The following is a 24,189-nucleotide window of genomic DNA, read 5'->3' on the forward strand; positions in this document are numbered from 1 at the left end:
TCTGCAAATCAAAGTCACCCCCCCCCCTTGAATGTAGGAAGATCTGTCTTGTCTATTCGTGGATCAATCTATAGATTTAAGTATCCCAATGTCTGGCTACATTGAGAAATAAATATATTGATTAAGGATGGGAGAAAGTGGGATTCTTTTTCTAGTTGTACCTGGATTATCGTTGAATCAGAGATACAATCCGTGAAAATTCCATCCCAGTGTGTGTTTTTTTGGGGGTGGGCATTTTCAGCTGTAAAGTTTGGAGCCTTCCATTGTCTCCAGAAAATATACTCTCTTTTCTTTGGCTGAAAGTAGGAAATGATATTCCTTTGTGGAGTACAGTCTTAGAATTTCATCCTGGCTGGGTAAGTTGAAAAATTGAACCATGGAGTGACTGTGCCTAACACCTGTTTAACTCATCTGGACATATACTATTACAAGTTTATAGAATCCAAACAAAAAATTAATGAAATCAAACTCCGATAAAGTTCCTATTAGGATTGGGCGCTTCGACATCCAAAGTGGTCGTTTGCGCCCGAAGCAGCCAGCGCACGGAGGGGGGGGGAGGCGCCAGTGGCGGCGTGCAACCTGGCGCCTGCATGCAGGCACAGAGCTCTGCACCTGCATGTGTGCACTGACTGGTGCACCAGCGATGGCACCTCCCCCCTCCGCACCAGGGTGCTGGCTGCTTCGGGCGCGCAAGCTGCCGCTTCAGATGCTGAAGCACCCAACCCTAGTATGTTATATACTAACTCAAGAAATTTTTTACAACTCCCTCCCCTACCTATATATGTTTAGCAATACCTTTTGTTTTTTATTTAGTCTTCATATTTGAAGATATATAGTAATACTCTAGTGTAGCATATCAAATTTTAGGTATGGATTTTAATTACTTATTTACCTTATGACCAGAGATCTCAAAGCTGAGAATTAAACTACCGAATAACTAATATTTGGAACAAAGAAGTTAAGATGTAATATATATTTTCACTTCACATACCATATCACGTGATTGCTGCCTTTGTAAATAGGTTTTTGGGCGGGTTCTAATACATTGTTATGGTTCATCATAAGACATGCAAATCTGACATTGCCATCAGCCATAGAGTAAGGGATCATGTTTTCAAATTTGCAAGACTGATTTAATGAGTTCCAACTTAAATCATGTTCCCCTGCTGGAAGATAGCACAATCAAGCTTAGTAATACACTTTGCCTGATTAGCTGCACCTGCTGACCATCCCTAGAGCAAAGGAAAGGGTTTTATTGCCACTGGTGCAAATCTCAAATGATGACTGTTGTCTTCCTTATTAATTCTCTCAGCCCTTAATGCTAAAGTTAGCCTTTTCCTTTTCAGATTTTTGTTACACTCAAACTTTCTTTAATGTGTCTGTATAATATAGTTATATTATTATATTAAGCAAACTTAAATGGACTCTGGGGAATGGTAGAGGACAGGAACGCCTGGAGGATCATTGTCCATGGGGTCGCGATGGGTTGGACACAACTTCGCACCTAACAACAAAAATAATATAGTTTGCATACTCTAACAATTCTGGTCTTGTATCAGGCAGGCTTAATGGATCCATAATTGCTTTCTTGTTGTCTCAATGTATGTTCCAATGGTAATGGAGAGAATATGTCTTTTACATTTGAGAAGGCAGTCTCTATATCAACCAATTGTTCTATTTTGTACAGTTAACTTTGTATACCACTGTATTACAACAGTGACATCATGCAGCTAGCTTTGGTGGTGATGGTGGTGATTGTGATGGTGGTGGCGGTAGTAATAATATTAATAATAACTAGGGGCAAAGCCCGTTGTATCCAAGAATACAATGGGCACTAGAGCTTGGCAGTGGGAAGAGGCAGGGGAGGAGTTGTCCAGTCTGTAAGGGCATGGGGTTGAATGTGTTTGTTGTGTGGGAGGTTGTGGTGGCATGGTGGCAAATGAGGGCATAGGTGTGGAGATATGGGTGTCAAGAACCTGTGGTGTGGAATGTTCATTGAGTGTGGGAGAGGACTGACCTTTGGGAATTGTGGCATAGTGGTTACAGATGAGCTTTCCAGAGCCATGTCTTCAAATATGTGAAGGGAAAATCAGACTGGAGATTCTTCTTAGGGGAAGATTACATGGCAACCAATTTCCCCCCAGTTCTGCGTCATTTCCCTTCTTGTGTGAATTAGGCCACAGACACCGAAATGCCCCTCTGCCCTAATACACATGGGGTAGTCACAGTACAAGGTGTCCACCCTGTTCCTTCTTTTCCACTTTTTCACTGTTGATAAAATGTTATGTGCCCACATGCTTCTTTCATGGTTGCTCCTTAGAAGAACGGATTTTTGTACCCTGTTGTTTACTACCCAAAGGAGTCTCAAAGCGGTTTACAAACACCTTTTCCATTAGTCTCCCCACAATAGTCAACCTGTGAGTTATGTGGGGCTGTGAGAGGTCTGAGAGAACTGGGAATGGGCCGCAGTGACCCAGCAGGCCTCAGGTGTCTCAAAGCATTTTCCAATTGTCTTCCCTTCCTCTCCCCATAGCAGACTCCCGATGAGGGAGGTGGGGTAGAGAGCCTCACAGGGAAGCTGGCAACCCTAAGAGAAAGACTCTCTGTGCACAGCAGTCTTGACCTTAGCAAGGTTTTTTAATACTGTTTTTTTATTTGCCAGGCCAAGGTTGGAAAAAGTCAAGTCAGTTCCTATGTGTCTCCAGCCATTTACTTGTTCACTATTTACAGTTTCAGGCTGTAAATATTTATTTAGATCTTCCTGCACTTTCCAGACTCACAGGACTGATGCTGGTCTGCTTGTCTATTCCCCAGAATACAAACAGTTGCTGGTAAGGGCTGGCCATAACCCATAGCCCAGGAGGGACACACCTGCACCACTCCCTCCCAACTGCAGGCAAAAATGGCTTCTTTGAAGGCTGGACTCTGGGGTATTGCATGATTTTGAAGTCCCACCTCCAAACCTCCAGAAGTATTCCCAAAGCAGGTGTTGCCAACCTCCAGGAGGAGCCTGGAGTGCTCCTGGAATTACAGCTCACTTGCAGAGTATAAAGATCAGTTCTCCAGGCAGAAAGGGCTACTTTGGCCAGGGTTGTGGTAGAGAAGAAACATTTAAGGCTTCCCCCACAGGTTGCTGTTGAATTGAAAGACTTGAGGCCTACTGCACAGGGTTGCTGTGTAGATGAAATAGGAGACAAAAGAATCAGTTTTGTCTGCAGAATAACGCTGTGCAGTGGCATCAAATCTGCAGAGAATCGCAAAGAAGAAAGACACATGGCTTGGCTGTGTCTAACCTCCGGCCAGAGCAGTATTTGAAGTGAGAAAGGGCTGTTCTGTGGCCTGCCTGTCAGCCAACTGTTTGGCAGAAGGGGAAAGCTCCCCCCCTCAAAAGGAATGCCCTCAAGGTCCCCTGTGTTGCTCTTCGAAATGCCTCCCTCCCCTCAGTCAGGGCCTGTCAGAGGCTCCTTGGCAGCAAGCCTGAAGGGAGGGGGGAGGGAGCGTACTCACCAGCCTCCTGCCAGCTCTGTCAGGGTTCTGAGGCAAAGTTACAGTTGGACTTGACAGTTAGGACAGCCTTGGGGCGAAAAGGGCTGGCGCAGCCTCTGTTCTTATTCCCCTTGGCAGCCCTGCTGACCTCCTCTCCCTGCGGTGGTCAGGAGCAGACTGGCAGCCATGTCTCCAGATTGCCCTGGAACTCTGGTCTGTCCTGGTGAGGGCCCAATCGGAAGGCGCTTTGCGCCTTCCGGTTGGCCCCTTCGCTTGTCAGTCCAGGGCCAAGGGAGTTTTGATCACGAACACAGCCCACCCTAACACCTCTTACTGTTTTATTAAGAGGGAACAGATAGTTGGTTTCTATAGCCTTTTTAATATCCAAAGTCCCCTCCTGTCCCCTCAACAGACACCCTGTGAGGTAGGTGAGGCTGAAAGAGCTCGGACAGGAATACTAGATGAGAACAGTTCTGAACAGGGCTTTGACTAGGCCAAAGTCACCTAGGCCAGCGGTCTCCAACCTTCTAGTAGTCGGGGACTGCCTCCGAGGGTTGGAGAGAGCCGGCGGCCCGGCTGCTGCCGCTGCTCGCAAACACGCACGCGCAGTTGTCGCGCATGCACGTTTTTGCCACTAGGTGGCGCTAACACGCATGCGCAGAGCTGCCATGCGTGCACGTTTTCACCAGCAGGGGGCGCAAACACCCATGCGCGGCAGCTCCGTGTGTGCGTGTTTGCGTTGCTGGTGTGCCGGCGGCCGTGCCTGCTTCTTCCCCCCCTCTCGCTGCGGGGGGGGGAGGAAGGCGTGGCCGCTGGCGGCCCGGTACCGGGCCGCGGACTGGGGGTTGAGGACCCCTGACCTAGGCTACCTCCACTGAACTCTTATTACCATCTGGTTTCCATCAAAGGAAACTTTGAGAATGAAATAGAGAAATGCGTCATAAGCAGATATCCAAATAAGTACATACTGTCAAGTCACAACTGACTCATGGTGACTTCATCCACAGGGTGTTCCAGGTGAGAGTTAAAACCTGACTTTTACTAAAAGTGGGGAAGAAAGAGGTGTTGCATAAAGAACTTTGGGGGAAATGGCTTTTCAAATAAAATCTAACAGCCATAAACATGGTTCCTAGCCATCCAGACCCTTCAAGCTCAAGACAGATTGTACTGTTTTTCCTTCCAGCTTCTACCTATTGGGGGGAGAATCAAGAGCCAGAGACAGGATGTGAACTCAATTACAGGCTGTGAACTGGTTATCCAAGGAAATGGAGGAGGGACAAAGAACAAGAGGCTAGAGACAAGGTCCAGCAACTGGGTAGATTACGGAGTGCCAGGTAAACTCAGACTAGGATTAAATCTGTTCATGATTGACCAGATGGAAAAAGGTGTCTGCAAACCTGGCATTCATAGATGTGAACTCTTCTGGTTTGCCCCAGTTTTCATGTGCTGAGGCCCAAAATGGTTGTGCTTGAAGTTGGAATACAGGTCTTAGCCAAGACTGAACTGCTAAAATGCACACATTCCAGCTTCCCCTGTGAGGGCAGCTATAATGTGCTGGGGACTGGTAGAGGGTCCACTTTATTCCATCTGAGTCTTTTAAGCAAATATCACAAATCTATATGCCTCCTGTAAAGGTGGAACAAAGCAGATCTCTTCACTGACTATTGCCTTTTTTGGAGAGGCTTGTCATCCAGACTGGAGCAGGGTGCTTCCCACCACACAGGACATGAAGTTGAATTTTAGTCCTGCCTCCCAGTTAGAGTGGTGGGAAACACCCACCGAGATGCCCTCCTGACTTCAAGGAGAAGGACCATTCACAGTAAGTGATTCAATGGTCGTTCTTCTTTGCCATTTTTATACTGTGGAATTTCCTGATCCCTGAGTGTTCAGGGATTGACAGACAGTGCTATTGATATCACACTGATACTGGCCTGTGTTGTAACCCAGAACTAACAGGGATGTTTCAGCAGTGGCCAAACAATAGCTTTTATAGTTTCTAATAATCTTAATCATAGAACAAGGCTTATATTACCAAATACCTGTGTATAGATTTTACAGGGCAGGACATTTATATTTAGGTATTATGGGCCTGTTTCATTATTACTTGACTTTAGATTGGCTGATTGCATGATTTTGTTATTATATATTTTTAAAAGGCACAATATTACCAGTTAAAGGATCTTAGGTAGCTTGGTGTGAGAAAGGCCCCTTCTCTGTCTGAGATACAGACTTCCACTGCCAGTCAGAAAAACATTGCGCAAGAGGGACTAATTTAATGCAAAGCAGGTTTGTATGTCAATTTGGATTTTTCTGAGGCTGACCGTTTCAGAGCATCTTCTTTGACCTCAGTTTCTTTCGAAACTTTGGTATATAATATAGACTGAAAACATGAAGAGCTATATACTGAGCAACCTGACCTGGATGGCCCAGGCTAGGCTGATCTTGTCAGATCTGAGAAGCTAATCCAGTTTGGTCCTGGCTTAGCACTTGGATAGGAGACCACTAAGGAAGACTAAGGCTGCTATGCAGAGGCAGTCAATGGCAAGCAGTTTCTGTTCATCTGTTGCCTTGAACACCATAATGTGTTGGTGACTTGATAGCTCTTTCCAGCACCATAGACTGAGCAGTGCTGCTTCTCCACCCATTTCTCATCAGTGGTTATCTTTGCTGTGAGCTTATGTCCATGGATTTTGTAATCTTACTAGGGTACGTGGCTTTATTTGTTCCTAAATACAGTGGTAGACTGAATAAACAGATTTATTGCTGATTTTACTGCCTGTCTGTTCCAAAAGTTCCATATATCTTAGTCTTAATTTCCTCTACACCTTGTCTATTTAAAAAAATATTTTACCTTGCCTTATAAAAATGAGAATTGTCAAGACAGTATTGTAATGAGCCTTGATCTGAGATCCCTCCATTTTTTATATTAATATAGCAGAATTTCTCTGACGCAGATGCCAGGCCATGTAACTGGAATGTTTCAAGCAACACCTGTCTTGTGGGAATGCTAGCCCCCAACTCAAATTTGATACTCAGAATTAACAGACAGCAGAGTTTATTCCTAGTGTGGAGATAAGCATTATCACCTGCTAATGGCTTCAAACCAAGTTGTTGAGGAATACAGATAACAGGAGCCAGTTTTAAAAGCTGATGCAAGTTCCAAGTAGCTGTATTGGCCTCGGAAAAATCCAAAACAAATCCATGTAAATGCCATTTATTAAGACCAACCCAAATGACACAGAATGGCGTGCTAGCTGACTTCAGGCCGGATGCTAAAATAGTCAAAAAGGGGAGAGGGGAGAGAAAAAATGTTTCAGGCTTTAGATATAGATCTTCAGGCTACCTGCAAGGCCATCCTTTTAACTTACAATAGATAAAGATTTCTGGAGAACTCACCATGCATATTACTTTGTTTCATTTTGGGTCACATGGATTTTATTTGTAGTTTTATAAATTGACAGCCTTCTGACTGCAGCAGTATAGTGGAAATAGTTTCTGGAGAGGTTTAAAATAGTTGTGCTGGAACGTTGCTAAACTTATGATAATGGCCCTAAAGTTTAAAAAATAGCACCCTGATTCATCTATCTATAGGAGAACAATTTTTTTGCATGATTTTTCAGCACTGCTATCATTTTTGTTACATTTTAGGTTCCAATTGTGCACGGATTTTATTATGCTACTAGTTTCAAAGCCCCTTTATAAAAAGGGGTTTTGAAAGGGGAGACCGGCAGGGAGGGAACCCCCAGCAGGCGCGCTTCGCGCGACTGCTGGGGATTCCCTCGGGCGGCGATCTGACGCTGCGCGAGGCGCTTCGCGCCTCCCGCAGCGTCAGACCGGCAGGGAGGGAACCCCCAGCAGCCGCGCTTCGCGCGACTGCTGGGGGTTCCCTCGGGCGGCGGTCTGACGCGGCGAGAGGCGCTTCGCGCCTCTCGCCGCGTCAGTCCGGGAGCAACTGCGAGCCGCGCTGTGCGCGGCTCGCAGTTGCTCAGCCTGGGAATCGGAGGGACCAATCGGCAGGCGCTTCGCGCCTGCCGATTGGTCCCTCCGATTGTCTGTCGTGAGGAAGGGTCCAACCCGGACCCTTCCTCATCACGGACAAAGCCCACCTCTAGGGGGCTTAACGAATTATATAGTCCGTGGCGCCCGTGGCGCCACGGGCTGTTTAAAGATGTTATATATGCACGTATGTTTCCATTCATGTGTTTTACTTCTTAATGGCCTCTCATTGTATTCCTCAGCCTGTACTGGTGTTCACAGCTGCTCACAATTTATTGCCCCTTGAGAACTTCATTAATGTGTTGTTTATTTCCCCCTCCCAAGTAATTAATGAATGCATTTAAAAAAGATTGGACTCTGTGACTGTTAATTCAAGTGCTTGTTGAAACACATGTTCATGTCTTCATGTACATGTGTTAAAATGTCAACTTTTGGATATTTTCCCAAGAAGCAAAGTGGCAAATAATACACATTTCAATTTCAGTGTTAAAACCACAATCAGTATTCATTTTGCATACTGTTTCTAAGGCTGAAACTTGTTCAGTCATCATGTGTGTTGCTTCCTTCTTTTACAGAACCAAATGAAGTTGAGCATTGTGTAGGGAGAATAAAGACCCCCCCCCCCCCGGAACAAATACTAGCTAACACAATTTTGCCACAGACTCCTAACTATCTGCTGCTGCTGATTTTATTTTTGTAACTCACCCTTCCTGGTTGGATCAGGGTGGATAACACTAGTATGTGTTCTACCATAGGAACTGTTCTCTCTGTTATGGCACCAATGTGAACCAAATGTTTTCTTTTTTGTGTTTGCTGCTTCTGAGAGGTCTACAAGATGATACTTTCTTCAATAGCTCCTCCCTTACCACTGTCTGCCTTGTTCCATCCTTGTTCTACTTCTCCTCTCAAATGGTATTTCATAGGGATTCTGTATTGTGGAGGACTGGTGAGGAGTCTTTGATGAGGTATTCTTGAACTCATGTAACTTGAAAAAAATAGTTCTAGTATTTTTAGAGGGCAGTTTAGTTTACAAGAGTTTGTTGCTCAATGACAATGATGACTATGTGTCTTTTTGTTGTTGTTGTGTACATTTTGTGTGTATATGTGCATGCACATGCATTATGGAAGACAGTCCAGCAAAGCACTTGAGATGTATTGCCTTCCAGGACAATTTGGAAGAAAGTGTAGAGAGGCTGAATTTACTTTTCATAGGCTGAGATAGATTAAGGGTGGTTTGTTTTTCCTAGCCCTGACCAACTGCAAAGAACCATTTTCAGTGGAAAACCATTGACAGTGTAACAGCTTTGTACAGTGCAGGGCATGGCTGAAGAATCACAGTTGCCTTTTAATAACTGCTTTTTAAGAATACGACACGGGAGATAAGAGGTGTCAGTAGTGTTTCGAAATCAGTGAGCTGGGCAGCTGCTTCCTTTAACAGCTAGAGCTGGCTAGCCGCCAGGCTTCTCTGGCTGTGCGCTTGGATGGGGCGGGCTGGGGAACAGCTGTACCTAGCACTGGTGCACTGCATTCTTTGCCAGCAGGGCCCTTTTGCCTCCCTCCATGGAATTGTCTCAGGATGTTTTGTTTGAAAGGTAAGTGACACTTTAGTCATAATGTGGTTCTCCTATTATACTAGACAGGGTTGTCGTGCTGCTTTCTTCCAGAGTGGTTCTGGCTGTAAACTCTCGGCTGTGCTAACAACTCTTAAACAACTTTTTAAAATATAGGAGAAGTTTGATTTTTGCCTGGATCTGATATGGGAGCAAGCAAAATTCATTTAAACCATTGCCCTTTATAAGCATCAGGAAAATAACTCATTTTTTTCTTCGGTTTTCTTCCTATGCAAAATGTGACCCCCCTCCCCCCAGCTTTCCATACAAGATTGCCTTATAGGGTGTAAATTGCTGATCATGCTAAGTATTTGAAATGAACTGTCTGTGTTTTGGAAATGTTTGGAGTAGATTTGGGGAGTTGTAAGGTCTGGCAGCGTTGCTTAATAGGTCTTTGTCAAACAGTATCATTGTTGAATTATTCACAATATGGTATGAGGAGATAAATGGAGGAGGGGAAGGAGATAAATGGAGGAAAGGCTATAAATGTATTTTCACTATATAATAAATGCAAAAGTTGATCCCTACATAAAGTATTGTGCTGACAAGCAACTATGTGTGATGAGAAGCTAAAATTAGAGATTCTTTGTTTTGCTAAAATGTTATCTTAAATTTGATTCCTTTTCTCTTTTAATCATTGAAGAGGTGTGTTGTACCTCTGTAACTGTTTTGACTTCTCAAATTTAGTTTTCACAAATAATTCATTGATGTGTAATTGTTTAAATGCAGGACTGCTCATCTTCTCATTTGGGCGGGGGAGGAGGTATTAAAGAATAGAAACAAAATTTAGGATAGGCTTAGAGGAGCCCTTTAGTTAACATATTAAATTAATATTAATTCCTTTTACTATCCAGTGTATAGGAGTGCACTGCTTTGATGCTTTGTTCCACTCTGAGAGAGTTTCTTCATGCAATATATCATGATCATCAGAGAATATATTTTGGTTGCAAAATATTGCAGATATTGAGTACATCTCAAGTACTTTGAACACAAAGACAAATACATCTTAAATGACCTTTTTATGATCGTGTCAATAAAGGGCGGCTAAAACAAGCCAGGAGCAGTGTTCAGAGATCACTAGTATTTCCTGCTGCCTCCTTGGCAGAGTAGTTTGGGATGACTGCATATGTCAGGCTGACTCAGTTATCAAGGCAAAAGGAATGTGCTATACTTCTTGTTCTTTTAATCAGGATAAGGTTTAGCATAAATCTCTTGCTATCTCCACATCAGGTTCTGTTTCCTTTTGCTGCCCTCATAAGTGGAAAAACGAAATGTTGACTCTATGATGTTCGTGTGTTTCAAGTGTAAAGTGAACAGCAACTCTGAGAACAATTGGTGAAGTTTGGGAAACAAATATGGAGCTGGGGGGGGGAAGTTAAATTCTATCCATATCTCTCCCCCAGAGTTGCCAGGGCTGTCAGCCAGCGGATGGGTATGGGAGATGTGGGGGGCAATCAGTGACAGTGTGACATCATTTCTGGGAATATCTAGAAGTGATGTCTAGGAATCACTGAAGAAATCATAGAATTTCTGGCCATTCTTAGAGAAGAAGAAGAAGAAGAAGAAGAAGAGTTGGTTCTTATATGCCGCTTTTCCCTACCCGAAGGAGGCTCAAAGCGGCTTACAGTCGCCTTCCCATTCCTCTCCCCACAACAGACACCCTGTGGGGTGGGTGAGGCTGAGAGAGCGCTGATATCACTGCTCGGTCAGAACAGTTTTATCAGTGCTGTGGCGAGCCCAAGGTCACCCAGCTGGTTGCATGTGGGGGAGCGCAGAATCGAACCCGGCATGCCAGATTAGAAGTCCGCACTCCTAACCACTACACCAAACTGGCCATCACTTCCAGATATTCTTGGAAGCAATATCATGCTGTCAGATCAATGCCATTAATGGGGGGAGGGGATCCTTGTTCTGACCATGGTGCTTTCAAGAACTCTACCCCCACAGCTGCTAACTAAACGTAGCCCGATGAGCTAAAGTGGATGATGAGATTTTTCTTGCATATCTTTGTTAGCTGCATGAGATACTGTCCTATCGCTACACATAGTGCATTTTGAAAATCTCTTTGGAATAATTATTTTAATTATTAATTAATAATATAGCCAGAGGGAACTAATGTAGCAATACAGTTTTGGCCTAGGGTCCTGGACTAGGATCTAGGAGATCAGGTGCCCTTAACTGCTTGGAGAAAAGGCAGGATAGAAAGGTATTTGATTAATAGACTTCAAAACATAGTCCAATATAATTGAGCTTACTGCAGAATGAGAAAAAGTGGCTGAGAAGATTTACATGCAGCAGCAAGTATTGATCTCACTATGCAGAAGTAACATTCAGAGGACCTTACATTTATTTTTATTAATATTGAAACTAGCAATAAAGCCCATTGTGGAAAAAATATATAATGGGCTGTAGAGAACTGTTGCTGGTAAGGGCTGTCCAGAGCCCAAATCCCAGGCAGGACACACCTGTACCACCCTGTCCCCAAGTCAGCTTGCAGGTTGTTCTTCATCTGCGCTATTGCTGCTATCCTCCAGACTATAAATATCAGCTCCCCAGTGGAAATTGGTTGCTTTGGGTGGTGAACGTTTTGAGACCCCACCTCCAAACCTCAAGGAATATTTCCAGCCCAAGGGTAGTCAAACTCCAGGTGGGACATAGAGATCTCCTAGAAGTACAGCTCATCTCCACACTATAAAAATCGGAGGGTGAACAGGGTTGTTATGAAGAAGAAAAGTTTGAAGCCTCCTGCACAGGCTTCTTGTGAAGATGAAACACTTGAGACCTATTGTAGAGGGTGTTGGGCAAAGGAAACATTTGAGGCTTACCACACAGGGTTGTTTAGAGCCTCTTGTGGCGCAGAGTGGTAAGGCAGCCGTCTGAAAGCTTTGCCCATGAGGCTGGGAGTTCAATCCCAGCAGCCGGCTCAAGGTTGACTCAGCCTTCCATCCTTCCGAGGTCGGTAAAATGAGTACCCAGCTTGCTGGGGGGTAAACGGTCATGACTGGGGAAGGCACTGGCAAACCACCCCGTATTGAGTCTGCCATGAAAACGCTAGAGGGCGTCACCCCAAGGGTCAGACATGACTCGGTGCTTGCACAGGGGATACCTTTACCTTTACCTTACACAGGGTTGTTTTGTAGTTGAAACAGGAGGCAAAAGCAACCCTGCAACACCATCCTCTTTCATCTGCACAGTAACCCTGTCTGGTAGGCCTCAACTGTTTGGAGAGGGGAGAGAAGAGAAACATATGGCTTGGCTGCATCTTCCCACCAGCAGTGAGGCTGGTCACAACAGTATTGTAAGTGAGAAAGAGCTTTATTGTGGCCTCCCTGTCAGTCAACTGTTAGGTTGAGGGGGAAAGCTTTCCCTGCTAACTCAAGCCTCTTTGAAAGGAATCCACAGATGCCCCTGCATTGCTCTTGGAAGAGCGGCGATGACTGGCACAGACAGGTAGCCGTACCTCAACATGGCACAGACAGGTAGCCGTACCTGTTTCTTGTTTCGGTCAGTTGCAGTTCAATGCTTCATCCACTGCAGACCTGAAAGGAACATGCAGAATCTTGAGCAAGAGCCACAATTGGCCCTGAATAGGTGCTATTCCCCCAAAAGGAAAAAGGCAGTCTGGTTTTGTCTGCGGTTGTTTGGCTCAGACTTCCCCACCCCCGGAGGCGGTCCTCAACCCTAAAAAGGTTGGGGACCGCTACTCTAGTTGACTCTTCTCCAGTTGCGTATAGCTGTTTGTTTATAGTTTATAGTCAATTAATCCTATTTACAAACGGCTAAAGAACAAATTCAGAGGAAAACAATGAAAGGCAGAATCATGTGTAGTTTCTTATTGCTCTTTAAACATATTTGTTTGTCTGTTACATTTCTATTTATCAGTGTATGTGATTGTGATGTTATCTGTTCAGTCGTGTCCAACCCTCAGTGATTCTATAGGAAAATTTTCACCATACATTTCTGTTAATGACTGATTCTTTCAGTTGGTTCATGGTCATCCCTGTATCGGCTTTGATCGTGTGGAGCTAGTGGATCCTTTGGCAACCACGTTTCCTTTTGTTGCTGACCATGCCGAGCATTAATGATTTTGTTGTTAGGTGCGAAGTCGTGTCATCGCGACCCCATGGACAATGATCCTCCAGGCCTTCCTGTCCTCTACCATTCCTCGGAGTCCATTTAAGTTTGCACCTACTGCTTCTGTAACTCCATCCAGCCACCTCGTTCTCTGTCGTCCCCTTCTTCTTTTGCCCTCGATCGCTCCCAGCATTAGGCTCTTCTCCAGGGAGTCCTTCCTTCTCATGAGGTGGCCAAAGTATTTCAGTTTCATCTTCAGGATCTGGCCTTCTAAGGAGCAGGCAGGGCTGATCTCCTCTAGGACTGACCGGCTTGTTCACCTTGCAGTCCAAGGGAGTCTTCTCCAGCACCAGAGTTCAAAAGCCTCAATTCTTTGACGCTCAGCCTTCCTTATGGTCCAACTTTCGCAGTCATATGTTGCAACTGGGAATACCATAGCCTTGACTAAACGTACTTTTGTTGGCAGGGTGATGTCTCTGCTTTTTAGGATGATGTCTAGATTTGCCATAGCTTTCCTCCCCAGGAGTAAGCATCTTTTAATTGCTTTGCTGCAGTCCCCATCTGCAGTGATCTTGGAGCCCAGGAAAATAAAATCTGTCACTATCTCCATTTCTTCCCCATCTATTTGCCAAGAATTGAGAGGGCTGGATGCCATGATCTTTTTTTTCTTGATGTTGAGTTTCAAGCCAACTTTTTCACTCTCCTCCTTCACCCGCATCAACAGGCTCTTTAGTTCCTCTTCACTTTCATAAATCATAAATAAATAAATAAATAAATAAATAAATAAATAAATAAATAAATAAATAAATAAATAAATAAATAAATATTATTTGTCTTTATATATTTAAATTTATATGCCTCAGCAACAGTTGTGTGCAGAAATACTTTTATTGAGTCTTTGTTTATAATTTTAGCTCAGGAATTGGGTGGTTTGTAAAAAATAATTACATTGTGGTAGAAGGAGAAAGGGCCAATGAAGCAAGGTGCTTCATCAAACTATGTGCTTGCTTGTCATGGGGCATGATTAAAATTGCCCAATTATAAGGCAGTTGTAGAATTTGGGGGTTCAGGTGTATGGTTTTCCAGGGCCTCCATTATAACCATGGATAACATGTCATACAGTTCACTCATTCCCATTTATTTACAGGTTGGTTATCCTGTGGTTATCTCTTCCAAGACTGTTGGCTTGCCACACATTCTCTGACTTCTAACATAGTCCTTCTTTTCTTCCTCCTCAGTTTCTCCCTTGCTGTCCAGTCTTCCTGAGCCTTGAACCTAGGTCTGTTTTCTAGCCAAACTAACCTCTGCTCTTCCTCCTCATTCCTTCCAGGCTGCCCTGACTGCCATGGCCTAGCACTTCCCTTTCTGGCTCCCCAGGAAGCCTTCGCTGGCTGTGCTGCAGCCTTTCCTATTCAGGCTCTCAGAAGAGCCTTGGTCACTCTGCCAATGTCTCTAGAGCCAGAAGCTCTCTGTCAGCCAACTGGCCATTGAACTAGCCTCTTATGGCCCTGGTCTCACAGTGGCTGGAGCCATCAGTGGGCTGGACTCTAGCCCCTTTGAAATGATGCCTTCTGCCCCCTCTGGGTGCAGGAAGGTGGGGCCATGCAGAACCAAGGTGTGTGGCTGTGGCTGGGCCTCTTATCATGCCAGGGCATTTCATAAATGAGGGTTGTATATTTGCCATACAGCATTGTTGTTTTTGCTGCCAATATTATTTCTTTAGCACTCTTATGATAGATGATGTTTACAGAGTGACATAAGCAGAAATACTAGATTGTTCCCTTGGAACCTTAAAGTCCACCTTCAGTCACAGTGAGAAAGGCAAATAATAAATGAAGTGAGTAAAAGCTACCTTTTAAGGATAATAGGATGAATATGCCCAAATAAGGCTACATAAATTCAGATGTTGTTTGCAGAGATCTAAAGTTTTAAGCCAAAGTTTCATGAAAATGGTGAGACTGGGAAATGGTTTGCTTATCTGTAAACCGCCCGTGGCGCCGCGGGCGCCACGGTCTAAATAAAGCAGTAAGGGGTCCTGGGGCGGGATGAGTCCGGGATGAGGAAGGGTCCAGATTGGACCCTTCCTCATGACAGACAATCGGAGGGACCAATCGGCAGGCGCGAAGCGCCTGCCGATTGGTCCCTCCGATTCCCAGCCCCAGGAACTGAGAGCCGCGCGCAGCGCGGCTCTCAGTTGCTCCCGACCTGACGCGGAGAGAGGCGCGAAGCGCGAAGCGCCTCTCGCCGCGTCAGGCCTCCGGGCAGGGAGTCCCCGGCAGCCGCGCACAGCGCGACTGCCGGGGACTCCCTGCCTGACGCGGCCTGACGCTTCCTACCGCTGTCGGAACGGCCGCTGCTGTTGGCTGTCCTGCTGGCCTTCGGCTCGGCGTTGCTGGTGGGCTGGCAGGCGAGCTGCATGTGGAGCCGGTACCTGGACTGGCGGACGCGGCGCCTGCAGGATCAGCTGGCTCCCAGGCAGAAGAAGCTGGACCGCAGCCTGCTCAACAACAACGAGCCCCGCAGCCCGCCGCCGAGTCGCTGACCGCCCCGAAGCCGGTGGGGCCGTCAGCCCAACAGTACAGCCGCTTCTGCTGCGCCGCCGCAGGAAGCTACGTTCGCCGCCCCATCAGCGGCGCCGCCGGAGACGTCCGCCCCGCCCCTGACGCCCCATCGCCTCTTCCTGCTGCAAGGATTTTGCTGCTGCCGCTGGCTCGAAGCCTCCTTCTCCTGCCCATCAGCCAGCCAGCCAAGCTCAGAGAAGAGCCTGAGGAGCTCACTACGACCGGCCAGGGCAGCTGGAAGGACGAAACTAAGAGAGGGAGGGAGAATGGCTCTCCCTCCCTCCTACGCTTTAGGTAGGCTGCTCCACGGAGCGGGGGGGGGGGGATAACTGCTAGCGCCCATTGCATTTCAATCTGCAATGGGCTATATTTCTAGTTTAGAATATTTCTGTGTCTCCACTGTAGAGTACCTGCTCAAGGGAGCTTGCAAAATAAAACAGAGGAGGCAAAAAGAAGGAAAGGAGAAAACAGTAATATAGCATAAGAATTCTGGGTGGGCTATCCAGGACTAAGGGATTCAGACACATACTGGGCTGGAGCCAGATTACATTTTCCAATGACTGAATGGAACTTTCAAGTTGCCCTTTTCATTGAAATACACTGATCTACACAAAGTGCTGCTCCTTGGAGACAGGAGATCCTGAAGAATGACATGAAGGAGTCTACAGTGGGAAGGGGCAATTGCTAAAAGTTGCCAATTTAATCTGGATTCAACTCACTATTGTGGTAAACATCTGTGGTAAACAGCATTGCTGTATCTGTATACCATTTTTAAAAACCAAGTGTCATTTTATTTTTGAGATAACAATTCCTGTTTATGCATGTTTGGGCAAGATGGCATTCTCTGGGACTCAGCAGAAGCATGCTGCAGTTACTTTGGAAATACTGTGAAGCAGAAAGTTGGCAAGCACAGGTTTTAGCTGGCTGTCAAAGCTAGTCAGCAAATGTGATGTACTCTTTTAACCAGAGAATTTAGAGCCTTTTCGGCTCAAGAATTTTCTTCACATCCTATACAAGTTCTCTCCTGCTCATCCTTATTCAAGTTATCATCACTGTAGTGCCGTATGTACCAAGAGAATTTTGGAACTAATGGGTATAGTTCTTAAAACCCAGATGAAAATGACCATGGTAGCGTTAACCAAATATAAAACTTTACCAGAGTTAAAGCTGAAATGGGAAAGGATGGAAATATTTGTACTGGATGTAGCAGGAAGAAGCACAGGACACAACTTGCTTCTGACCATTTTAATTATGCTAGATTTCACCCTGAGCCCTTGGAAAAAAGGGATGCAAGTAGCCTACTTTGTATGTCCCTACTTTCAGATATGTGGTATGTCTGTCAGAAATAGAACTTCTTTGGAGGTTGATTTGTGGCCATGTAAATACACCTGCCATCTACCTAACACTCAATTTAATTAGTTCTTTGTACACCAGACTTTTGACTAATTTAACAATTTGATTCCTTGTTAACTCTGAAAGGTTTGGAAGTTAGGTTTTTTTACTTGTTTTACTTCAAGTGCCTTTGTAAAAATTGAATCATTTATTTATTTATTTATTCATTCATTCATAGCTCACCACTATGTGGCAGGTTACACATTTAAAACCCTACAATAAAACCCCAGTGAAATAATCTGTCCCACTCTGGTGATGAAAAGAACCCAGCCCCCTCCATTCCGAAGCTTCCCAAACGATTGCCTTGGGATTAATGATAACAGCTGGTAATCATGGAGTTGCTGCTGTTCTAGCCACTCTGGGGTTGAGGGGGGGTGAGCCTTGGTCTAATTATCCTGGCCTTGCCCAAAGACCTGGCAGAAGAGCACCATCTTGCAGGCTCTGGGGAACTGAGAAAGCTCCAACAGGGCCATCAGCTCACCTGAGAGCTCATTTCACCAGGTCGGGTCCAGGACCGAAAAGGCTGTAGCCCATTTTGAGGCCAGACGTACCTCTCGTGGGTCAAGAATCGGCAACAAGTTTTCTCCCACAGAGTAAAGAGCCCTGGGGGGGGGCACAAGAGTGTAGTGGTGCTACAGATATGTCATCTCTTTGTTAGTGACTTTAGGAGCCATGTGATTGAGAATTGTGGGATGTATTTTGAAAGTTAAAAATTCCTTGGGTTTTAACATTGTGAACATGGAACCTATTTATCATAATCAAACTCACAAACAGAACTAGTAGTCTATGTCATTGATAGAGTCTGTACAATCAATAAAATTGACCATTTTATGATATATTATTGTTGGATTAGAATGTGTAAGAGTTGTCAAGATAATGGAATTCATATTGGGGGTTGAATGAGTAATAAATCCTGAATAGTTTGCATTAGAGGGAGATCCTAGAGATGAAAATATTGTTGTTTCAAAATTTATTTTTGAGAAAAGTCATGATGTATTATTCTATACTGAAACAAGAAGAAGAGTTGGTTCTTATATGCCGCTTTTCCCTACCTGAAGGAGGCTCAAAGCGGCTTATAGTCGCCTTCCCATTCCTCTCCTTGTCTATACTATGTTATGATTTCACTGGATAGATTGTACGGCTTGGTGTACTGTAAACTTAGTTTGGCTTCATATTTTCCGTACTACTGCTTGTTTTACAGCTATAGGTCTGAGGAAGGAAAGCAGAGAGAATATTTTCTGCTAATAATAGCAATAAGTTATGTTGGATACCATTCCTGAAAAATCCTGGGCATGTGGTTGTTGCTCCCTAGAGGAAAGATCTGTTCTTGAAATGCAGATTTATTTTCTCTTTTTTGAAAATACATCAGTGGTCTGTTCACCAGTTGTCTTATGTGTAGTGCACATGTAAAGACATTCCTTGGATTCTTTTCTTGGCACTGTTCTTAGCAAATATCAGAAACAGATTGTTTCTAGTGTCTTGGAGCTCAAGCATTTTTTCAGTTGAACTAGGCAAGCAGTAGCAGCTCCTAATGGTGTGCCTTTTTCTTTCTTTTAGTAAGAGGAAAGTGTTGTTGTTTTTAAACTATGATCTCTACAGGGTGGCAGACAGAATTGAATTTGGAGACCATATTTTGATTCAGTTAGGCTCAGTGGGTTGGCTCAGTCCCAAGTTACCTTTGGGACTGTCACTATGATTTCTGTAGATTCCCCTATGTGTCTTCTATTGTTTGTGAAGGAGCCCCTGCATAAACAGGTTTTGGTTGGCAAATCCTGCTTGGGAAATTTCTAGAGATTTGAGAGTGGTGCCTGGGGGAGGCAGACTTTGGGGTGAGAGCTCAGCAAGGCTGTCACTCTAAGACTTCTGTTTTTTTCTGGATTCTGTGGTATATCATAGAGCCTTCAGGTAAAAGCTGCCAATTTCTGTTGGAAATTGTTATCTGTAGTCTGGGGGTCAATTGTAGTTTGGAGAGAACTATAGGTATCACCTGGAGGTTGGTACTTAGCTGCCTACTCTGAGCCTCACCCACCTCACAGGGTGTCTGTTGTGGGGAAAGGAAAAAGAAGGCGACTGTAAGCTGCTTTGAGTCTCCTTTGGGTAGAGAAAAGCAGCATATAAGAACCAACTCTTCTTCTTCTTCTTCTTCTTCTTCTTCTTCTTCTTCTTCTTCTTCTTCTTCTTCTTCTTCGACCAGGGAAGTTGGGAGAAAAATAGTTCCCCAAATAGTGCTGTGGAAGCCAGTGAATGTACCAGAGCCTAATTCTCACAAACAGTAAACAAAGAAGTTACCCCGTAGTAACCTCAGTATAGAGCCTCTTGTCGCAGTGGTAAGGCAGCAGATATGCAGTCTGAAGCTCTGCCCATGAGGCTGGGAGTTAATCCCAGCAGCCGGCTCAAGGTTGACTCAGCCTTCTATCCTTCCGAGGTCGGTAAAATGATTACCCAGCTTGCTGGGGCGTAAACGGTAATGACTGGGGAAGGGAATGGCAAACCACGCTGTATTGAGTCTGCCATGAAAATGCTAGAGGGCGTCACCCCAAGGGTCAGACATGACCCGGTGCTTGCGCAGGGGATACCTCTACTTTTACCTTTATCCTCAGTATGGTTATTTTTACAATATTCTAGTCCCCTCCCCTGTTCTAGTGTATGGTTTTAGTAGGTTTTGGGGGCTTGAGAGGGCATTACACAAAACATGGACTAATCTTCAGCACTCACAGTGCATATACTTCTTTTAGCACTGATCACTGAATTACCCAATCAGTGATTGTATCTGAAGAATGGTGACTGCACATGAAAGCTCAAACCTTGAATAAAACTTTATTGGTCTTAAAGGTGTCACTGGACTCTAAATTTGTCCTGCTGCTCCAGACCAACATGGCTACCCACTTGAAACAATCAGTGATTGTTAGTTAGCATGTCTTCTTTGCAAATTTAAATGCATCGATAGCAGAGCAAGTATTTAAGTATGTCAGAGAAATCTGTGCAACTATTCACAACTGTAGATATGAAAAGAATGTAGCACTGATCATTTAACTAAACCCATGAAAAAATTATCTCTGGCATTTCAAATTGTTTAAGTGTCGCCCTACTAGCACTCCAAACAGAGGTGTTCAGTTTCTAGGTTTTCACATTATTTCAAAACTCCTAGTACTGATGGTAGGAAGGTGCTAGAAATTACTTTTCTGATGATTACTTAACGTAACCTAGATAGCAAAGCTTGTATCTTTTAAATAGGCATTGCCACTTTACCTTCTTTCAGACATAACCTTGACTTGCTTTTGACTTACGTGAGAAGTTTTGTGGGTTTAAATAATCCAGTAATGTTATTTTGTACAGCATCAATAGAACTGTCTGTGTTTCACAACTCTGATATAAAAGATTTTTGCTCTCATGTCTCTGAAATAATAATATAGGCAATGTGGGTTGAACAAAGTCTTGTAATCCCTGCATTCTTGCTGTAAATGTTGCATGTTACAATAGTAGATCTTAACACAGCCCACGGCGCCGCAGGTGCCGCGGACAAAATAAAACGATAAGGGCTTGGGAGGTGGGATGTGTCCGGGATGAGGAAGGGTGCCGATTGGCCCCTTCCTCCGGACAGACTATTGGAGGGACCAATTGGCAGGCACAAAGCGCCTGCCGATTGGTCCCTCCAAGTCCCCGCCGGAGCAACTGCGAGCCGCGCACAGCGCGGCTCGCAGTTGCTCCTTTGCCGGTGGCCTGATGCGGCGAGAGGCGCAAAGCGCCTCTCACCGCATCAGGCCGCTGCCCAAGGGAGCACCTCTCGCGAAGCACCTCTCGCCACGTCAGGCCGCCGACCAAGGGAGCCCCCAGCAGCCGTGCTCGGCACGACTACCGGGGGCTCCCATGCCTAGCGCCCGCTGTATTTTAGGTACAGCGGGCTTGATTACTAGTGTTAAATAAAGCAGTAGCGAATTCAGATCTTAGCTTTTTCTATTATTTTTTATTTTATTAGCTGCTACCAAATTTTGAAGACTATGTTAATACAGCTGTTATCAAGTAACAACCAAAGACACCTAAACTATTACTTGCTGACATTCTCTGTTCACAATTACATGGTTTTTGCACTATATCGTTGCTTGTAAATGCTAGGATATGCTGTTCAAAGCAGCAATTGTAGTAAAGCCTCACAGTATGCATCAGTTTAAGAGAAAAATTGCTGGAATGAAAGATAAATGCTATAATTCTGGGCAAAGCATTATATCCCACACCGCTGTGCTGTATTTGAGTGCCTTGATGTTTTTGCACATGGATGATGCTAGTTTTCATTAACTCTTTATTTTCTGATTAACCTTCTTATGCCAAAAGTTATCCAGCACACCAGTCAGATGCCTCCAAATGTTATCAGATTTCAGTTAATTCTTATTATGTTATCCAACATAAGAAAGTGGTAACATTAGCAATAAACATAGGTCCAAACTGGACATGATGCTTTCACTACGTTTGCCTCAGGAATACATCTGCATTCTTTAGGTTTAGGGAATGCAATTGTGTTTGGAACCAGCAGGTTACAGGGGGAGGAGGGGTTCCTGCCTGCCCCCCATGTGCCATTCTTCCAAGCTTTCCTTGTATTATTACACTGTTCTGACCAGATATCTTTAGCAAAGTCAAAAACAAATGCAAAATATAAAAGACATGGCATATTAAAACTCTATCTCTGTAACAGGATAGAGAGCTCACACTGGCAACAGAATGTATTATTTTCAGATGGGTGTCTGCCAGCAAAAAGAGATTATGCGAGATTCAGCTCAGGATAGATGAAATCCAGAGGTCTCTGAGTGGCATCCATTGATCACAGAATAAAGTGAGGTGATCTATGATCTGTATTACTCCACGTGTGTAGGAACAGTAGCAGAATAATGCATTTTGGTGAAGTATCCCCTGAACTCTGTAGCTGGCAAAATATTCAGTCTGCCTAATACAAAAACGTGTCTATATCTAAGAGTTGTAAGGAGGCTTAGTTATGGAGGAGGAGGGTCAAAGGTGGGGGAACCTCTACTGCAAATATAGAGCATACACTTCCTGAATGGGTCTGTATGCTGATGTATCCTTGTCCTCACCATCCTTACAACTTCAGAATACCTCATATCTCTAATTTCAACAGGAGAGAAACCAAGAAAATCAGTAGATTATCCACACATTGTCCTGATACACTTCTAAGGGAATTTTCTTTAAGTAAATATAAAAGACCCCCCTAGGTACTAGACTTTGAAAAGAGGGCCTTCAGACTTAAGTTGAAGACACCTATCTAGGCCCTAGATTCCAATGGATCCTGGGCAGGCTCCAGTCACAGGGCAGCAAGTACTTAGTAAACTCAGACCTTTTCTGCACCAGGAATCTGACCTAGCACAGTGTTCATCCAGATGCAGGGCTAATTTCTGCTTCTGGGCAATGTTGGCGCTAGGTCAGGGTGGTCCTAGGCTTGGCGCGACACAGTGGAATTGCCCTGCATTCGCTTGCTGCAGGGCAAATCAGAGCCTGTGTCACACTAGGCCTGGGACTACCTCCGTGCCTGCGTGTGTGTGCCTGCTGGTGTGCTGATGCCCACGCCTCCCCTCCCCCCACACATCGCGACGCTGGCTGTGCCAGGAGAGACCGGCCACTTCGGGCGCTAAAGCGCATGCAGTGCCATCCAGGATCTCTTTAATGTGTGTGTTTCAAGAACCCGACAGCACATAAACAAGAATTAAGCATTAGAATGATAATAAGATTGTGCTTAATAACTGTCAGAAGAGGACACTTCTTTTTGGAGCTTTAAATTGCCAAAGGGGAACACAGAAATTAGGTTGCTGGTTTTTGTTGGTTTAACATAGTAATCCGGGACAGCAATGTGTTGGAATTAGTGGGCCTGACATTGGTAATCTTGCCCCAACTGAATCTGAATTGCTATTTAAAGCCAGCTGTAAATTTAGCTGCATTTCACAGATGTAAAAAATGTTTTGCTGCCGTAGTGCTAGGACGTACCAGCCTTAGCAGTTTTGTCATTCCATTGTTGCTATAGATTAGAAACATTTCTTTTTATTTATTTTTGGCAGCACATCTTTGGCCCCATGCTTTTCAGATCCTTCAACAGCTGCAATTGGTTTAAACTTCTAATATCATGATGCATTAATAATTTTTGTTTCAGCTTCACCAAGTACCTTGGAAGAATGCTTCTACTTATTTTTAGCCATAGCCTCTTCTATCTCTTGGTTCTAGAATATGTAATCTCTGTTTTTCATAATTCTCTAACTCCCAAAGGGATCATACAGCAAGAGACTCCTCACCAAATTTCATCTTTGGCCCTTGGATTCCCTCTGTTCATTATTGATCTTTAAACTCAAGACTGCTTTCAATCTAAGAAGAAGAAGAGTTGGTTTTTATATGCCGCTTTTCCCTACCCGAAGGAGGCTCAAAGCGGCTTACAGTCGCCTTCCCATTCCTCTCCCCACAACAGACACCCTGTGGGGTGGGTGAGGCTGAGAGAGCCCTGATATCACTGCTCGGTCAGAACAGTTTTATCAGTGCCGTGGCGAGCCCAAGGTCACCCAGCTGGTTGCTTCTGGGGGAGCGCAGAATCGAACCTGGCATGCCAGATTAGAAGTCCACACTCCTAACCACTACACCAAACTGGCTAGGAATCACTTGCTAATAAATGGTGAAGTACAAGCCTGACATCACTTTTGTTAGGGTGCTGTTTGATGCTTTGCTCTGCAAGGTTAGCCATTCCCACAGTGGTGAAATAAATCCCTTTTCTTCTAAGGTGTTGTTTTTCTTCTTTTCCCCTTTCTATTGCTGTGTCTCTAGCCCGCTATGTCTCCATTCAGTCTCATTGGTCAGGAGTGTTAGTTGAAAAATTAATACCTTTCAGCTTTAGATTCCATGACACCTCATACTATAGCAGGGGTAGTCAAACTGCGGCCCTCCAGATGTCCATGGGCTACAATTCCCATGAGCCCCTGCCAGCGAATGCTGGCAGGGGCTCATGGGAATCATAGTCCATGGACATCTGGAGGGCCGCAGTTTGACTACCCCTGTACTATAGGATAGAAAGGGGACAAATTACGGCA

General features: G+C 44.7%; 1 protein-coding gene across 5 annotated transcripts in view; it reads left to right on the forward strand.

Annotated features, from left to right (window-relative positions):
- The window catches only part of NHSL1 (NHS like 1), a 194,951-nt gene that overhangs the window by 79,122 nt on the left and 91,640 nt on the right, over positions 1 to 24,189 (forward strand). The window contains exon 1 of one of the 5 annotated variants that reach the window (XM_077351465.1): positions 8,796 to 9,074. The exons of the other annotated variants lie outside the window; for them this stretch is intronic. Coding sequence (XP_077207580.1) covers positions 9,059 to 9,074 — 16 coding nt within the window. The 5' untranslated portion in view covers positions 8,796 to 9,058. Of the gene's footprint in view, positions 1 to 8,795; positions 9,075 to 24,189 lie in introns of those variants that run through there. 5 annotated transcript variants of the gene reach the window in all.

The sequence above is a fragment of the Paroedura picta genome, chromosome 1 (assembly GCF_049243985.1).
Source record: "Paroedura picta isolate Pp20150507F chromosome 1, Ppicta_v3.0, whole genome shotgun sequence".
In the NCBI taxonomy this organism is placed as follows: domain Eukaryota; kingdom Metazoa; phylum Chordata; class Lepidosauria; order Squamata; family Gekkonidae; genus Paroedura; species Paroedura picta.